At 52.7% G+C, this 15,207-nt stretch overlaps 9 protein-coding genes across 9 annotated transcripts; 5 read left to right on the top strand and 4 right to left on the bottom strand.

Moving 5' to 3' along the window:
• Positions 1–476: 476 nt before the first annotated feature.
• On the top strand, positions 477–2,995 carry BO66DRAFT_92610 (subtilisin-like protein). The gene is made up of 6 exons (XM_025653711.1): positions 477–711; positions 774–994; positions 1,068–1,193; positions 1,263–1,632; positions 1,701–2,037; positions 2,123–2,995. The coding sequence occupies exons 1-6, from the start codon at positions 581–583 to the stop codon at positions 2,723–2,725; spliced, it is 1,788 nt and encodes a 595-aa protein (XP_025503739.1). The 5' UTR covers positions 477–580; the 3' UTR covers positions 2,726–2,995.
• On the bottom strand, positions 2,744–4,226 carry BO66DRAFT_392051 (uncharacterized protein). Its single transcript, XM_025647411.1, has 2 exons — positions 3,269–4,226; positions 2,744–3,155 (listed from the first exon to the last, which is right to left on the bottom strand). The coding sequence occupies exons 1-2, from the start codon at positions 3,895–3,897 to the stop codon at positions 2,846–2,848; spliced, it is 939 nt and encodes a 312-aa protein (XP_025503738.1). The 5' UTR covers positions 3,898–4,226; the 3' UTR covers positions 2,744–2,845.
• Positions 4,227–4,337: 111 nt separating this feature from the next.
• On the bottom strand, positions 4,338–5,411 carry BO66DRAFT_471553 (uncharacterized protein; the record flags this gene model as incomplete). Its single annotated transcript, XM_025652866.1, has 3 exons — positions 4,338–4,833; positions 4,892–5,344; positions 5,406–5,411. The coding sequence occupies 3 exons, from the start codon at positions 5,409–5,411 to the stop codon at positions 4,768–4,770; spliced, it is 525 nt and encodes a 174-aa protein (XP_025503737.1). The 3' UTR covers positions 4,338–4,767.
• Positions 5,412–5,618: 207 nt separating this feature from the next.
• On the bottom strand, positions 5,619–6,719 carry BO66DRAFT_392049 (NAD(P)-binding protein). The gene has a single exon (XM_025647410.1). The coding sequence runs from the start codon at positions 6,385–6,387 to the stop codon at positions 5,740–5,742; it is 648 nt and encodes a 215-aa protein (XP_025503736.1). The 5' UTR covers positions 6,388–6,719; the 3' UTR covers positions 5,619–5,739.
• Positions 6,720–6,750: 31 nt separating this feature from the next.
• BO66DRAFT_392048 (uncharacterized protein) lies at positions 6,751–7,500 on the top strand. Its single transcript, XM_025647409.1, has 2 exons — positions 6,751–7,020; positions 7,093–7,500. The coding sequence occupies exons 1-2, from the start codon at positions 6,960–6,962 to the stop codon at positions 7,443–7,445; spliced, it is 414 nt and encodes a 137-aa protein (XP_025503735.1). The 5' UTR covers positions 6,751–6,959; the 3' UTR covers positions 7,446–7,500.
• Positions 7,501–8,060: 560 nt separating this feature from the next.
• On the top strand, positions 8,061–8,908 carry BO66DRAFT_392047 (DUF1772 domain-containing protein). The gene has a single exon (XM_025647408.1). The coding sequence runs from the start codon at positions 8,185–8,187 to the stop codon at positions 8,713–8,715; it is 531 nt and encodes a 176-aa protein (XP_025503734.1). The 5' UTR covers positions 8,061–8,184; the 3' UTR covers positions 8,716–8,908.
• An 880-nt stretch (positions 8,909–9,788) lies between these two features.
• On the top strand, positions 9,789–10,706 carry BO66DRAFT_323243 (short chain dehydrogenase; the record flags this gene model as incomplete). The annotated part of the gene is made up of 1 exon (XM_025643795.1): positions 9,789–10,706. One exon carries the CDS (start codon positions 9,789–9,791, stop codon positions 10,704–10,706), a length of 918 nt encoding a protein of 305 aa, XP_025503733.1.
• Positions 10,707–11,490: 784 nt separating this feature from the next.
• BO66DRAFT_374541 (DUF3425 domain-containing protein) lies at positions 11,491–12,452 on the top strand (the record flags this gene model as incomplete). Its single annotated transcript, XM_025645600.1, has 2 exons — positions 11,491–11,590; positions 11,725–12,452. 2 exons carry the CDS (start codon positions 11,491–11,493, stop codon positions 12,450–12,452), a joined length of 828 nt encoding a protein of 275 aa, XP_025503732.1.
• Positions 12,453–12,737: 285 nt separating this feature from the next.
• On the bottom strand, positions 12,738–13,923 carry BO66DRAFT_451788 (short-chain dehydrogenase/reductase; the record flags this gene model as incomplete). The annotated part of the gene is made up of 4 exons (XM_025651885.1): positions 12,738–12,828; positions 12,871–13,399; positions 13,480–13,758; positions 13,845–13,923. The coding sequence occupies 4 exons, from the start codon at positions 13,921–13,923 to the stop codon at positions 12,738–12,740; spliced, it is 978 nt and encodes a 325-aa protein (XP_025503731.1).
• Positions 13,924–15,207: the final 1,284 nt, after the last annotated feature.

Genomic DNA, 15,207 nt, shown 5'->3' with positions numbered 1-15,207 from the left:
TCTTCCACCGCATCGATGAGTCAAAATAGTGCCTGCAAGGATGTCAACCAAGGCTTTGGCAACCTTGCAACACAAGTTGGTCACTTTGCCCAGCAATCCTCTCCCTCAGAAGCCGCGGCCCTAGAATCAACATTTGCTGTGCATGAGATTGAACTGGAAGACTTGATCCGTGACTCGCAAGCGAAACCTGCACTAGTTTGTTCCCGTGTGCGCCTCTCCACTCGGCTTGATGAAATTTCATACCAACTTCAACTGAGCTGCTGTTGCGCAGAGAAGCATGACCACGATGAACTGCAATACCGAGGTCGGCGTTCTTCCCATGGTTGGTATTGCAGAGCCAGTGCCGTAACTAATGTGCAATCACCATCATAGCTACAATTGCTTCAGGGTACCTGTGCGAGGAGATAAGAACCAATTCAGCCCGCACGTGGAAGGAGCTTCTCCAGAAAATGAAGACAGAGGTTAGAGTCATTCTGTGCCTGACGGCGACATCAGTTGAATGTTAGTCATGGCAAGAGTCCTGCAACATCAACACGTATTGTGGATCTGACACTTTCCAGCCGCTTCCCTTGTGGAGGTAATGTCCCTCGGGTTGATGGACCATTATCTTCGTTTAGGTTCATTTTCCGGGGCTGGGTTGGCTAACGCGACGGCCGCCGGAAATGTGCCATGGCGACCGGGCATCGGTCCTGGCATCTGTATATCGTTCTCGTAAGCATACTGGAATGTATGTTCGCAGCACACAATCCACTAAATGTTTTCTCTGCTTCTAGCCAACCTATTCCTGTGAACACCTTCACAACAACCTATCATAATGGCTCCGAAAACACTGTACGCTTACCAAAAGCGACGAAGGTATTTCTGCGGCACGGTCATCCCGAGGCCGTTACCACCGTGCAACAACGCTCGCCGCTTCTCTCAGGCACATCCTTTGAAATCTGGGTAAGCCTTCAGAGCATTTGGCACTCGGAATCGTCGCAATTTATCTGCTCAGGTGGGATACATAGCCCTCTCAATACCTGCAACTGAGATGTGCCTAAACATCTGACGGTCGGCGTCTTTTCCAGTGGCCCCGGAAACACGAGTCATAGCCGAACGTCACCCTCAGGGCCAACTTCAGGTGTCGCTTCACAATGTATCCTTCCGTGGAAAGCTGGCCGAGTCCGTCCGCTTCAGCTTCTATCGAGGGGAAGGTCAGCAGTGTCCAGCAATACATACGGCACAATTCGTGAAGCTCGATAGCTAACCCATTTCCACATCAGATGCAACGCGTTTTGCGATATGTATTCGCAAGATACGGCAGAAAATTAGCGAGATCTCCACTTTAGGTTTATATCAGACGGAGGCCGTGGGACATACAACCTCAGTTCGAGCCGGATTGCTGGGAGACAATAAAACACATGCGCCAGAATTTACAGCGACAGGCGACGTTGCTGCAATTACGCAGGACCTCGTACCAAATCCGTCTAGTTTGCAAGCTTCCACACCCCAAGACCAACCACTCGCCACCATGCCTTTGCCGCTTGATGGCGACGATTTGCGTTTCCGATCCGCAGCCCAAATGCCTCCAGACCCGCCGCAGCCACATACTCAAGGACAGGGTGCAGAGTCAGGTGGCGTCTTTGTGAAAAGGTGAGCTTGAGACTTTCGGAACACGATAGCAGCAAGCTGCTCGAAGTAATGTGCTGATAGTCTGAAAGCATTCGTCAAAGCACGCATATGTCGGATAGATGGTTCGATGAGCTCGACGACTTGATCAGTGTTATGAAAGCACCCAAGAAGGTAAAGGGAGATTATCGAGCTGTCAAGGTGGCGGTAATCGATACCGGTCTTCAACCAGCATTTGGTGTCCGGATGAACGTGATCGAATGGAAGGACTTCGTCGGCAGCAGCTCAAAAATGTGTGATAACACATGGCATGGCACCACTTCTGCCACACTCCTGATCAACGCATGTGAGAGCGCCGAGTTATACATAGCAAGGGTGTTTGACTCGAACAACGCCGACCATGAGCACGGGCCGCGCCTCATGGCTCAGGTTCGTCTTCTCCTTTTTCCCTATTTCCAAGCATCCCAATGCTTTTCGAGCTCTGATCTCACGCTCTGATTTCATCAACAACCAGGCTATCGAATGGGCAATCGACCCCACGCGCCGAGTGGACATCATCAGCATCTCCGCGGGTTTTGCTCAACATTCCACCGTACTTCAAAGAGCAATTGATCAAGCCAGCAATGTAGGGGTGCTCATCTTCGCCGCCGCGTCGAACTGGGGCAATCGCGGCCGCGTCGCCTTCCCAGCCCGCCACAACCTCAGAACCATGTGCATATTCTCGACCAACCCAGATGACCAGGCCTCGTCCTTTAATCCGGAGCCTCGCGAGCACGCAGATAACTTTGCCATCTTGGGCGAGGACCTGGCGCACCCCGCTGACCCGATGATACGCGAGAGCGGAACCTCCATGGCCACTGCCATTGCCGCCGGGTTGGCGGCTCGGATTATTGACTTTAGCCGGCATGCGGACAACACGACCATCGAGCGCGTGGGTGATGTGGGCTCCCTTGCGGGTATGACGGCTATCTTCCGGTTTATCTCCAAGAGAGCTGGTTCTTTCCAATGCGTTTCGCCGTTACGGCTCTTGCCGGAACGACATAAATATAACGAGCCCGAGAGGAACCGCGCGTATGTGCGAGAGAGTCTTCATCGTGCTATGGAGAGTGCGGACTAGATTGAAGCTTCAGATTGCAGCAGATGACAGTATTCTGTTCCACCACTCGTCTTTGTAACATTGAGCTCGAGGTATATATGCAGATGACAAACTTCTATAATAAGGAAAAGGATGATGTTTCTACGCATCGTCTAAAACCACCATTAGGGCCTCATCAGCCTCGTCACCAGTGACAATCTCAAAGCGACTCAGTCCCTCTCCCATAAGGACTTTCTCAACATCCAGATCCTCGTCTTCTTCTTTCTCCACTCCAAACGTAGCCCCTGTAGTGTATGGATCCAGCGACCAGTCTCTCGCAAGCCACCCCTTATGGATCTTTGCCAATCGCACCGCCCACACGAAGTCCGACTGATGCGCCCCTTTGATCGTACTGGTGTCCTCACGCGCAAGATCGAGAGTAGCAGTCACGGTCGCGAGTCCCGTAACGTCCCTGCCCAATAAAAAGAGCCCGTGTTAGCATCTCCTCTCACTCAGAAATAGCAAACATGTACGACCCAGTGATGGAGAGTGAGAAAGGCATGGGAGAGAACATTAGGAACTTACACATCCGGTCCCCCACCCCAACTTCTGCCCTCCTCCTCACTCACCTCCCTCTTTCCCCCTCCTTCTCCTCCGTGGCTGCTTGCGCACCTCGCAATCTTTAGCCCGGTCACCATAAACAAAGTCCACGCCCTCAATCTCTTCCCATTCACCACCTTTCCCCGAAACTCCTCCCCCTCCTCAAGCGCATCCAAGCAATCCTGGATGTAGCCCCTTGTCGGCGTCACAATGTACGTATCCAACTGCGCATACTCTTCATGCCTCGCCACAGTTTGCTTAAATGCGAGATTGAATTTCAGCCCCGGGGTAGCGGTCCCGGTGACAGCGCCGGCGATCGGCGCCGCCAGCTTAAGCGCAGTGGATCTGTCGTCGTGGGCGGTGGTCTGCCAGACGAAGTTCGTGGTGGTGGTGCGATAGACTTGCATGCGGATCGGGAAAGGGAGGAGGTTGTGGGCGTTGATGGGGTTGTCAAGGTGCTGGAGGGAGGGGATGATGTGGCCCAGGGTTATCGAAGGTGCATTTCCGGGGCTGGACGCGGTCATGTTGCCCCCGAAGTGGTGGCCGGAGAGTAGGGCTTTTTCCGGGGGTGCGGGGTAGTCGGTTTGGCGGAGGGTGAACCATACTTTATCCATTTTCGGGCGTAGGATACTATGTAAAAGTAGCAGATCAAAGAAACAAGGTAGGGACAAGGCACAAAGACGGGAGCAAGAATGTTGAAGAGGAAAGTGAGACCGGAAGGAAGAAGGGTGGCCCTTTCTATATGGAGAGAGGCCAAACTTACGCGCTGTCTCCTGCACGAGGGGGTTTGACCTTGTGGCGCGCGCTTATAAGTACAGTATCCCTGTACGGGAAGCCCTAATGACACGGAGGACTTCTCATTTTTTTCCCACCTTTTTATATCACGGCCTCTCTTTGTGGGAGATATTTCATGGGTAAAGGTTATTAATATCTAATTTTAAAAACGTGTGCGGAAAGATGCATTGAAAGTCAAGAGAGAGGAGTTCGGGGTGGGATTCGGAGAGAAATTCATTTTTTTTCTTTGCTTTATTTTTTCTTTGAAGCAACCAATCAGGCATTGTGTAAACACATTTACAGGGGTGACGTGGTCATGCATCCAGTAAAGCAAGCGCGATGTATAGTAGTAGTAGTGGCTCCGTAGGGCGGCTACGGCATCCACCCATCTCCCTAGTGCTTATCGGATTCAGGGCAAGGCTGGCATGACAACCTCCCCCTACCCACCATGATTTCAATGGATGATTGGATACACTCAGTTCCGTACCCAGAGTCGGCGCCTCGATTAAGGTCTGCTGTCTCAAGTTCGGATGGAGCATGATTGATCTTAACCCCATCTCCGCTTGTATTCAGCACAAGTCTCATCTTCGAATCCTTTCTCATGAAACACCCCATACCGTGGTGGCAGACCGTATCGTAGCTGCTTTTGTGTTGTAGATATACTGCAAGCCCCTATTTATTCATTGCGTCATGTCGAACGCGGTTGGTTGTCATGTCTTGCATGTTTGGCCCTCCTGATTAGATACCAGCCGAGCCTCCTCTTGGTTCTGAATATCCTGATCCCGTAATCCCGGTCAGCCCTCTCCTCGTACACAACTGAAAGTATAAACCCACCTCGATAGCCGGCACAGCCGAGTGCCAGGCGGCAACCAACATCCCCTGGAGCGCCACATCACTCCGGACCTCCTGCACGGTCTTCTGCACACTTGCGCCCCGTAACCGCGAGGCTTTCTCTACGCCATGCATGCCGAAATCGATATCGATGTGGTGTCTCATGAGCTCGGGATACCTGATGAAAGCGATCAAGCTCTGACGGCAGCATGTTCGATAATACCCGATGCTGCCCAGGAGAAAACCCATGCAGGAGCCGACCAGGAACCCGACTGCGCCGGCCGTGAAGGCGTAACCCAGCACTGTCGCCCCAAACAGGCCGATGATGACCGCTGTCGAGCTCCCGGCCAGCAGGCACTGGAACATGAACAATCCTCGACCACTCGGTTTGGTCAGCCCGCCCACAGCTCGCAGGGCTTGGCCCAGGGAGCTGACGGTCTGCGCTGGAGTCTCGCCCTGAAACTTGCGATGAGAGGCGGTTCCAGTACGGGGGTGAGATTGTGAGGGAAGTGCTCACCTGCATCCTTGTGATGATCTTTGACCAATGGAAACTTGTAGGAATCGCGTATATTGGGGCGTGGGAAAGAGAGATCCAAGGAATGAATGCACTGTTTACTGTAGGTCACGTGAAATCGTCTGGCTTTACCGCATGCGGCGCAAGGGGTATCATGGAAGCGTGATTGGACTAGTTAAGTGGAGCAGCAGATAGGGCACGTGTCTGTATGTACTGCTTTGTCTCTGTAATTAGTATATATACTTTATCTTACATGAAGACCGGGGGCGCTTTGTTCTGTACAGCGACCACACCATGCATTCCACCTCAGCTGGAAGTTTTGCTCGGTCCCGGAAAATTATTCCAGGAACTTGGCCAGATTGCTCTCTACCCACTGCTGCAAGCGCTGTGGAGGATGCTGAGCATACCTCTGAATGTTTTCGCGTGCTATAAGCGCTTCGGGACTTTCCAGGTACCATCCAGCGCGATCGATCACGTTATGAAGGTGCCACTGGATCATAGCGGGCGGCATGCCGGCGGCCTCCATCTGCGCGGCAGCCTCTCCCCGAGTAATGCTAGTGACTTGGACTTCCTTGCCCAGCGCGTGGCCCACAGTTCTTACCGCTTCCCTCAACGTCATCGTCTCGGGCCCTAGGAGCCGCACGATGCGTTCTTGGGCGCCATTGACCAGGATCGTCCCCGTGACATGGCCAATATCCTCCGATGAGATAAAGTCGAAAGTGGCATCGGGGTTGGGCAGTCTGACCTGTCCCCGTAGGATGGCCTGCTTCTCGTGAAGAAGGTGACTGGCGCAGAACGCAGGCCGCACCGTCACGTAGCCGGAGCTCCCATAGATCTCCTCCAGCGCGATTTCTACTTGGGCATGCTCCCAGGGGACGATGTCGGAGGGGTCCACCTCATGAATGTCGGTCAGGATAATGAAACTGCTTAGGAAGACGACAAATTCTACCCCGGATTCTTTGAGTGCTCGGAGCGCGACCCTCATGAAGTCCACCCCGTCGAAGATTCCATATATAAAAGCAGCTTGCGCGCCAGCCTGGCGAACCGCAGCTCTGAGGGTATCGGGCTGTGTCAGATCGGCTTGGTATTTTGGAAAGGAAGGTGGTCGAGCTTAGGAATTGGCTTTGCGGGATTTCGTGTCGCCAGCGACACGGTAGCGCCGTGGTGATGGGCTTGCAAGGCAGCGGCAGATCCCACATCGCCGGTAGCACCGAAGATGATCACGTTGTTGTACCTGGGCATTGTAACCGATGATTTAGAATAATAATGATGAAGGCAATTTTTGATGGCGGTTCCTATAAAATAAATCAAGACGAATGATAGATAAGATTATGTTTGTTCGTTGTGATGCTAACTAACCTTGCTACTTGTATGTGTTTGGTCGACGGATTGTCAATCCAGCCCTAAATCCGGTCGGGTTTTGGAACTTTCTTGCGTCCGTGACCCGAGCTGGACCGCGTAAGTTTCAAGTTTGCCGTGAGACGGACTTGCTTCCTGATAGTTAAGCGTCAGTGTATTATTCCTTGAGTGATTTCTCTTTCTGGGCGATTATCCAGCATGATGCCTACTTTGTCTCTATTTCATGCCACTGGTATCATTTCTTCCTCCCTTGCGGCCGGTAAGTTAAGCCTACCCCTGACCTAACATCTGACCAGAATGCAACCAAGACTTACCAGATTTGTCTTGCCAGGCACTATCTTCACTTCCTCTTTCAACGGTGTCAGCACGGCCCAACTCGCCGTTCATGAATCCCCGCGTTTCGCTGCCCAGCAATGGGTTCATGTCCACCGGAAATGCCACAACCTAGGCACCCCGTTGGTCGTGCTATCAGCGGTCTGCTTTGGATTGGTGACCGCGCAAAGGCAGAGCCAACAGCTTCTGGCGGCCGCGACCGCGTGCATGGGCATCGTGCCTTACACGATTGTGGCCCTGAGAGGACCGGAAATGGTTCTTTTTGCGGCTGCCGACTCTGAGTGCCAGGCTAGGTCGGCAGCGTATTCGACCCGAGATATACAAACGGCGCTCACCAGATGGGGACACTGAATCTGGTGCGGACAATTTTTCCTCTGCTTGGAAGCTTCTTGGCTATCAGTATGTTTATATAGTAGTAGTTTATTGGATATCATAAGAACAACCCTTGTTGGAGTTACTTATAATTCGCCACACATACTAAGACATGATCTACAATTTATCCTACCAAAAAAGTCTCATAAACCTGTTTCATATTAGGCACTTGAGGTGCTTTGTGTAGAAGACTAAAGGTCATGAATGATGCTTCGTTCTTCTTTTCATTAATCTACGAGGGAGTGTTGAATGACGACTCTGATTAGTATAAATATTGGCTCTGGCCTTGGAACTTCAAGTTACATTTATGATTTGAGTCTGTCCACTGCCTTCATTTACAGGCTGGGTGGAAGGTACAGTACAGTACGAGACTCATCTCTGAACACATTTCGTTTTACGTACGGGACGGTTATCTGTAAGTAACGATGCCGTCATCTCACGCTGCTCGGACTTTGGCTCGGACTCTGGAAAAGTCAAGCGGCCATTGATGGCCAATCGTATGAACGGCCCATGATGTCGATGGCTATTTTTCTGTGACCAACTCTATAAAATGCTACATATTTCCAAAGAGATTTCAACTGCAACTATCTGACTGCTCTTTTTTCTAGGTTAGAACCCTGATTAAACATCATGGCAGCATTCCCCGTAGGCTACTGTCTCGCTCAGGCCATTGACTTCAGCGGAGCAGCATGGCTATCAGGTACGCACCGTACAGCAGATGACGCTCCAATTTTTGATATTTCTTATCCCACGGGATAGCACCCTTTACAAGAAGCACTACCGTCTAGGTAACATCGCAGCACTCAGTCTGATCGCTGTGCCCGCCGTGGTGGAAACCCAGAAGGAAACCCCGATACCCAGCAGTGTTGTCGTCAAGCTGTGGCGAGGGTTCTACGAGAAAGGCAAGACGCAGAATCCTCCGATCGCCGCCGCTACCGCCACGGCGTTTCTGTACCTCGCCTGGTCCGTCCGCGCCGGTGAACCCCTGTTCCGTTCCGCCGCCTACAACCGCGCCGGATTATACACTGCGGCAGCCGTGTTGACCCTCGGCATCGTGCCGTATACTATCCTCACCATGAGACCGACCAACAATGCCCTTCTCGCCCTGGCGCAGTCTCCAAAGGATCTGACCGCAGCAGACGAGACGCGAAGCCAAGATTTGCTCAAGAAATGGACCTCATTGAATAGCTTGCGTGGCTTGTTGCCTCTTTCAGGGGCGACGTTGGGCATGCTTGCGGCGTGGATTTAGAGGTAAGGTAATGACACGATGGATGTTGGAGTTTTCACCTTGGATTTGGATCCTACAAGGACAATTGCATAGTAGTTGGAGAAGAGCACAGGTTAAATGCTCTATGTTGCAACCGTGATTCAGATAACCGGTGAGCTACTGGATGGTAGGCAGCCATTGAGATCCTTGTATTGTTAAGCTTCCAGCCTTAGCTATGAACACAAGATTCGCATTTTCAATAACACAGGTACGTAAGAACCAGGGACTGATCTCAAGAGAGTTGCCGCAGAAATACGATAATGAGCACGGCTTATGTCTCCAAGACTGCGGACGTCCTCATGGCTTCGTAACTAGATAGGTTGAAGTAAAATACCCGGTTCACCGCCTTCTTTCTTCCTTATACTGCTTTCTATGCTGGAATGACCGGGAGTGGGTTAGCCAGTACCACGAGATAGAATCGGCAGATCTGAACTTATCAATCATGGCTTATTTACTGAGCCTAGGCACTCGAGATTATCATCATTGTTCGTTTTGTTCGTTTGCGTGAATGTCTCGTGTAATCACGGTGAGATGTTGGCTCAGCAGAGCTACCGTGGTCAGAGTCTTCAGAACTGGAATGGAAGCCAAGGGTCCAGACTCGGGACCCACCAGCCCTGCATCCTGCTTGAAAAATATATGCATGTGGATGACGGGTCACCAGCCAATCACAGCCAACAGGGGAACGGAACTTAAAATACAAGAAAATAAGTGCAGTGGGATGACAGATCTCAACCCAATCAAAGGCACTCGAGGTGGCATAAATCTAGTGGGTACCAAAGGTATCTACAGGTAGGTAGGGGTAGTTAGTATTGACCCCAACTCTGACCGAAGTCTGATATTATAGTCGAAAGCCGTGCGGACTATATATTCTACTGCATGCGAATCCGAAGCAGAGACGCGGGAGTGACTGTTAGGCAGATAGTGATTCTTTCATACAAGCGCATATTGCCAGGCAGACTTCCTGGATTTCACTAAATTCAACTTCGGAGGGTTTTTTTGGGCATCAGCTACTTTCACACCACCCACTCCCAACCTACTACTAATTGAGGCCCATTATGCCTACATTCCGGAGTCAAGACATCCCCGATCTCCACGACCAGGTCATAATCGTGACCGGAGGCAATGTAGGGCTCGGGTACGAGACCATCCGCCAGCTCAGCGAGCACCACCCGGCTAGGATTTATCTCGCCGCACGATCCCGCAGCAAGGCCGAGCAAGCCATTGCAGAGCTCACCAGAGCCAGTCCCAGCTCCACAAACATCATTCGTTTCCTCCAGCTCGATCTTGCCTCCTTTGACAGCGTCAAAGCCGCTGCTGCAGAATTCCTCCGTCAAGAGTCTCGCATCGACATCCTGATCAACAACGCCGGAATCATGATGACTCGGGAAGGTCTGACACAGGACGGCTACGAGATTCAATTCGGGACCAACGTCCTCGGTCCCGCGCTGTTCACGCAACTTCTCCTCCCGACTCTCCGTTCTACAACAAATCTGAACCGCCAGACCCGGATGGTGATGCTCTCGTCGGCCGCCCACGCTCGGGCGCCCAGTGACGTCTACAAATTCGACGAACTTCGCACAACTGCCCCTAGCCGACACACCACGGAGCGCTACACCACATCCAAGCTCGCCAACCTGCATTACGCGAGGGCTTTGGCGGAGAGAGAGACGGAGGTCAAGATCATTCCTGTGCACCCGGGCATGGTGGCGACGAACCTGCACCATGCTTCCACGGGGACTTTTCTCAAACCCTTCCTCTCTGCTGCGGTTTGCTTGGCGGCTACCCCGGTCGAGAAAGGCGCCCTCTCGCAGATCTTTGCCGCGGTCAGCCCTGAGGTAAAACATGGTCAGTACTATGGGCCGATCGGCAAGGCCGAAGCAGGTTCCAAACTCAGTCAGAACCATGATCTCCAGGAGGAATTGTTCAGATGGGTGCAAGGGGAGCTTGTTGGGCATGTTGACACTGTTTGGTAAAACTTGCGCCCTGCTGATCTCTGCTTGTATTGTTATGCCTTTTCCTTGTCCTTTTCAGTTTTACGACCTTTTTCTGTCTGTGTAATAATGACAGTAAATCGATAATCATGTACTGGGGTTTCGTTGTCACAGTAGGGATTCCAATCACCATGCTTTTACTATGTGACCCTGAGCGCAAAAGCAATACGTAGATACTGAAAATGGATGGAATACACTGCTCATGTTAAGCAGCTTGAGTTGAGGATGGTTGGTACCGTAAGACGAACTGAAACATATATAAATGCCTGAAGCCCATTGATCGCACCAGGTATCGTTGCATTTGAACTTTTCCAGCTATACTCAAAGAATAGCATAGATGGCTCTTAGAAGGGGGAACACCTACTCTTTCCCAGCTAATACCGTCAGAATACTAAATCTGTAGGGCACCATGCACATACTGTACTTCCCAGTGATTGGCTGTACAACCGTCATCCCGGATCTCGGAATCGGGGAACCCGAGCCCTCACCCGACACGGACGCTGCTCCGATTGGGTCCGAGTCCAGTCGGATTTAATGATCCAAGAGCTTAAAGTCCGGATGACGAATTGTCCGCCAATCATCGACCTCTCCTTCTATCAGTCATCGATTTGAGTCTTCAGCCGTTTCGCCCCTTCATCGCAGCAGTCTTTCTTTGCATCCATCTACAAACTTATGCTAATCTCCATACATTCAACTGCACGAATCACAGCCTGTATAATCCCAACAGTCGTGTCACACTCAATTGAACGCTAGTGCGCTCGCCTCAATGTTATCCTCGAAAGAGCGGACCCATCGCCTCGACGAGGATTGGTCCGGGATCACCGATCCTGCTCTTCGCAAGAAGTTGCAAAACAAGGTCAACCAGCGTGCTTTGCGTAGGTACCTTGAATATGCACCCACACGCACCCACAGCCACTCTACATTTCAACATTAGAACCCACAAAAACCCCGTTGTAGAGCGGAAGCCAATCGCAGCACAAACTAACGGCCTCAACAGGAGCGCGAAAACGCCAAGAGCGGCAAGAAGCCATGCGCGTGCAGCAGGCCAGAAAGCAGAGCCAGGCCGCTCTGCCTCGTTCATATGCCCTGATACTTCCACGACCAGAGCACTTCCAAGTCGAAGGCCAGATATTGAGTCCGCGACGATCGCACACCCAGCCCACCACACTCGTCGAGGCCGTAGCAATGATGACGCGCTTCAGCGCAGCTGCCTATGACCGATACTATGCCGCCAATCCTTGCCTAGACCAACTCTTTACGCTCTCCAAATTTAATGTGCTCCGTGCCTTTGTGGATAACATGGTAGCCCTGGGATTGAGCATTGACGCCATGGGAGATGACGTTATCTCCCCATTCAATATGGCTTCCCCCGGAAACCCCAGCCGACAGACCCTTCCGGCGAGTCTCTTCCCCACATCGACTCAATGCACCATCTCCCACCATCCCTGGCTGGACTGTTTCCCGTTCCCGCGGATGCGGGACAATCTGGTCCGGGCTGCGGACTCGTTCAATGATTGCGAGCTGTGTACCGATATCGTGGACCCCACCAACGGCGATATCGGCATGATGGTGTGGGGAGACCCCTGGCTACCGCAGAGTTGGGAGGTGTCGCAGTTATTTGTGACCAAGTGGTGGTGGGTGATCGAGGGGTGTCCGGAGATAATCGTGCATAGTAATTATTGGAGGGGTAGACGGGGGCTCCAGAGGCTCAAGGTGGGCACTACGTGAGAGCAGTGTTCGGTGAACAGTCTTCCCCGCAGCGGTCTCAAAAAGATTGTCACTCCATACTGTACTACAACTACGCACAGCTACAACTACGCTGCTTGAAGTGTGCTGGCACACCTGCGGACGTCCAGGGACAAAGCCACCATGTACAAAGGTCTAATGCATCCATTCACACTACGCCACTTATTACCAGATTGCATGCACAGGACGGTATCTCTACAGGAAAGGAAAATCGACTTCTCAATCCCTCTTCTGAGGGATCTTTACCTCCCACCAGATCCAACTCTCCTATCCACCACGCACCGCAGCAAACACATCAAGCGTATGCTTCCAAATCCGTTCCCTTACCCCTCCCGCCCGATACTGCCGCATAAGCTCACTGGGCTGATACGTCTCCCCGGTAGAATCCAGCCGATAGAACCCACTCCCAGCATCCCCATCCGACCCCTGCGCCACCTCACGCCCACCATTCTGCCCCAATCCCCGCGCCGGGAACCGTAAACCCGTCGCCGCAAACAAATGCCTCTCCCCACTCTCACCCAGCGGCGTCTCCCACGGCTTAGCCAGCACCATCACCGCCGCGAGCGCACACTTCGTGACCGTGCCGAAATCCCGGTCGAGGCGCGTCCGCACCAGCCCCGGGAACGAGTGGACGAACGAGACCTGCGGATACGCGGCGGCAAGATGCTCCATCGCGACGGAGGTCATGGTCGTGGCGTGTTTCGCGCAGTTGCGCAGCGAGTAGTGGGTTTGGAGGGGGAGATCGTCCAGTTGTAGGGCTGCTTCGTGGCCGGCTTCGAGGACGGAAACGACGCGGGAGAGCGGGGGTCCGTTCCCGTCTGCGGTGGTGGCAGCACCGGCTTTCTGCAGCTGCGGGAGGAGGTTGGCGACGAAGCGCATGCGCGAGTAGTAGTGAAGGCTGAGTTTTTTATCGAGGCCTTCGGCGGTTTCTGTTACGGTAGACGGCCAAGAGGTTAGGGTGGAGTGGAGGTGAGGGTGGGATTTGCCCTATGGAGATGAGGGTTCGTACCGTCCCGGCCTTTCATCGTCCCGGTCCCTGGACTCAGGAATAGAATGTTGACTTTGTCTTCGTTTTGTTGGATGGTTCTGCATGCCTCGTCGACTTCGCGTAACAGGAAGACATCGGACTTGATGAACGTGATCTGCGCGTCTGGGTGCATTTGTTGCAATTCCTCGATGATCCGGCTGGCTCGGGCCTGGTCGCGGCCGACAAGGTACGCCCGTGAGGCATGGGTGCTGCGGATGAAGGCGCGGGCGGTCGATTCGCCTATTCCGCTGGTTCCGCCGACTGTATGCACCGTGTCCTGTTAGTGGATTATAGGCGAAGTGCATCACTGGTGACAAGGTAGGGGATTGATAGACTGTACAACTCACCAAACACACCGACCAGGCCGGACCCGTAAAGGCCAGTGATGGCGGAGTTGTTTTCTCGTACGGTAGCAATTGACACCATCGTTTCTGTTGAAGGACCTTAATCAGTCTGAGGAAAACATATGAGTGGAACAGGAGCTCTTAAATTACTACTCACGTGGGCAATAGGACTTGAATCAAAGCCACATGGTTTGCAGACCACCGCATTGCGTGGCTGACATGCTACAACATGATTGGACAGTTGAGCGTCATCCAGGGGCATCAAGCTAGCGCAATTAATACTGCAATGCGGTCCACTCTTATCTCCGATTCCGGTTCAGCAACACACATCAGTCTGGGTTTCACGTTAGTTCCAAAAAGCTGCGGCCTCTTGGTGCTGTGCAGTGCCATATATTGGACCGCAGTTCTACGGAGATAACATTGATTCCGTTCTTACTTCCGCTCCCTTGAGTTGATGGTAAATTTCACGAAGAAGTTTGTAGTGCGGTGAAACTGTGGTTCTCCCGATTTAATACGGAATTAAACCCCCAGTGAGTTGGTGAATATGCTAAAATTAGCCGTGTGCAAAACATCTCTCACGGCAGTTCAGTTGAAACCTCACAACGAGCGAACCGACAGCAGAGAAATATTGTCCCTCAACGTAAGTCTACAGTGTATAATCTTCTGTGTCCCGGGCGTGGTTCAGTAGACCTTTGCAGAACCCTGCCTCTTCGAACAGCCTGCCCTGTCCGCCCCGTGTTTCTTGACATAGGTCCATGACTCAAAATGCATCAGCGCCAGGGAATACGCCTGACCAGTCGCAACGCCTGTTTGCCATTCTTGTTGATCTGGAACGCACCGATAGGAAGTTCAAAGTTGGCATTGCCCAGGTCAACAATCGTCGCCGTCACGTGCACGCAATCTTGAATGTGCTCCAGCTCGCCAATGTACGCCGGAAACGTACATAGCGTTTGGCTTGTTGCTGGCCTCGTGCACGCCGAACGAATCTGGCTCGATCAAAGTCCCAGTGACCTGGCCGATCAGAAAGTGCTTGCAGGGGGTGCTGGTGATGCGGAACTCCCTGCCGGCGATGGTCGCGTGGACCGTTCCTCACGGCTTCAGCCCTACGACGGGGCCGCGGCCACTGGCAGGTTCTTCGCCCCGTCGACGGTGCTGAGCGCCCGGCGGCAGTCGAAGAGCTAGCGGTCTTTGGGTCGAGCTTGCCGAGATGATCCTCATGGCTGAGGGCCATGGCGTCGATGGGTGGCATGTCGTGGAGTTAAGAATCAAAAGCTAAATGCTCGCTGTCGGCATCCCACAGGGGCAGACCCTCACCAAGACACGACACCCGGCCTCTAATTGCGCGGGATGCCGGGCTTACGGCATC

The sequence above is a fragment of the Aspergillus aculeatinus genome (assembly GCF_003184765.1).
Source record: "Aspergillus aculeatinus CBS 121060 unplaced genomic scaffold BO66scaffold_25, whole genome shotgun sequence".
Lineage (NCBI taxonomy): Eukaryota > Fungi > Ascomycota > Eurotiomycetes > Eurotiales > Aspergillaceae > Aspergillus > Aspergillus aculeatinus.
The sequence above is the reverse complement of the archived record's forward strand: the minus strand, read 5'-3'. Positions and strand labels throughout refer to the sequence as shown.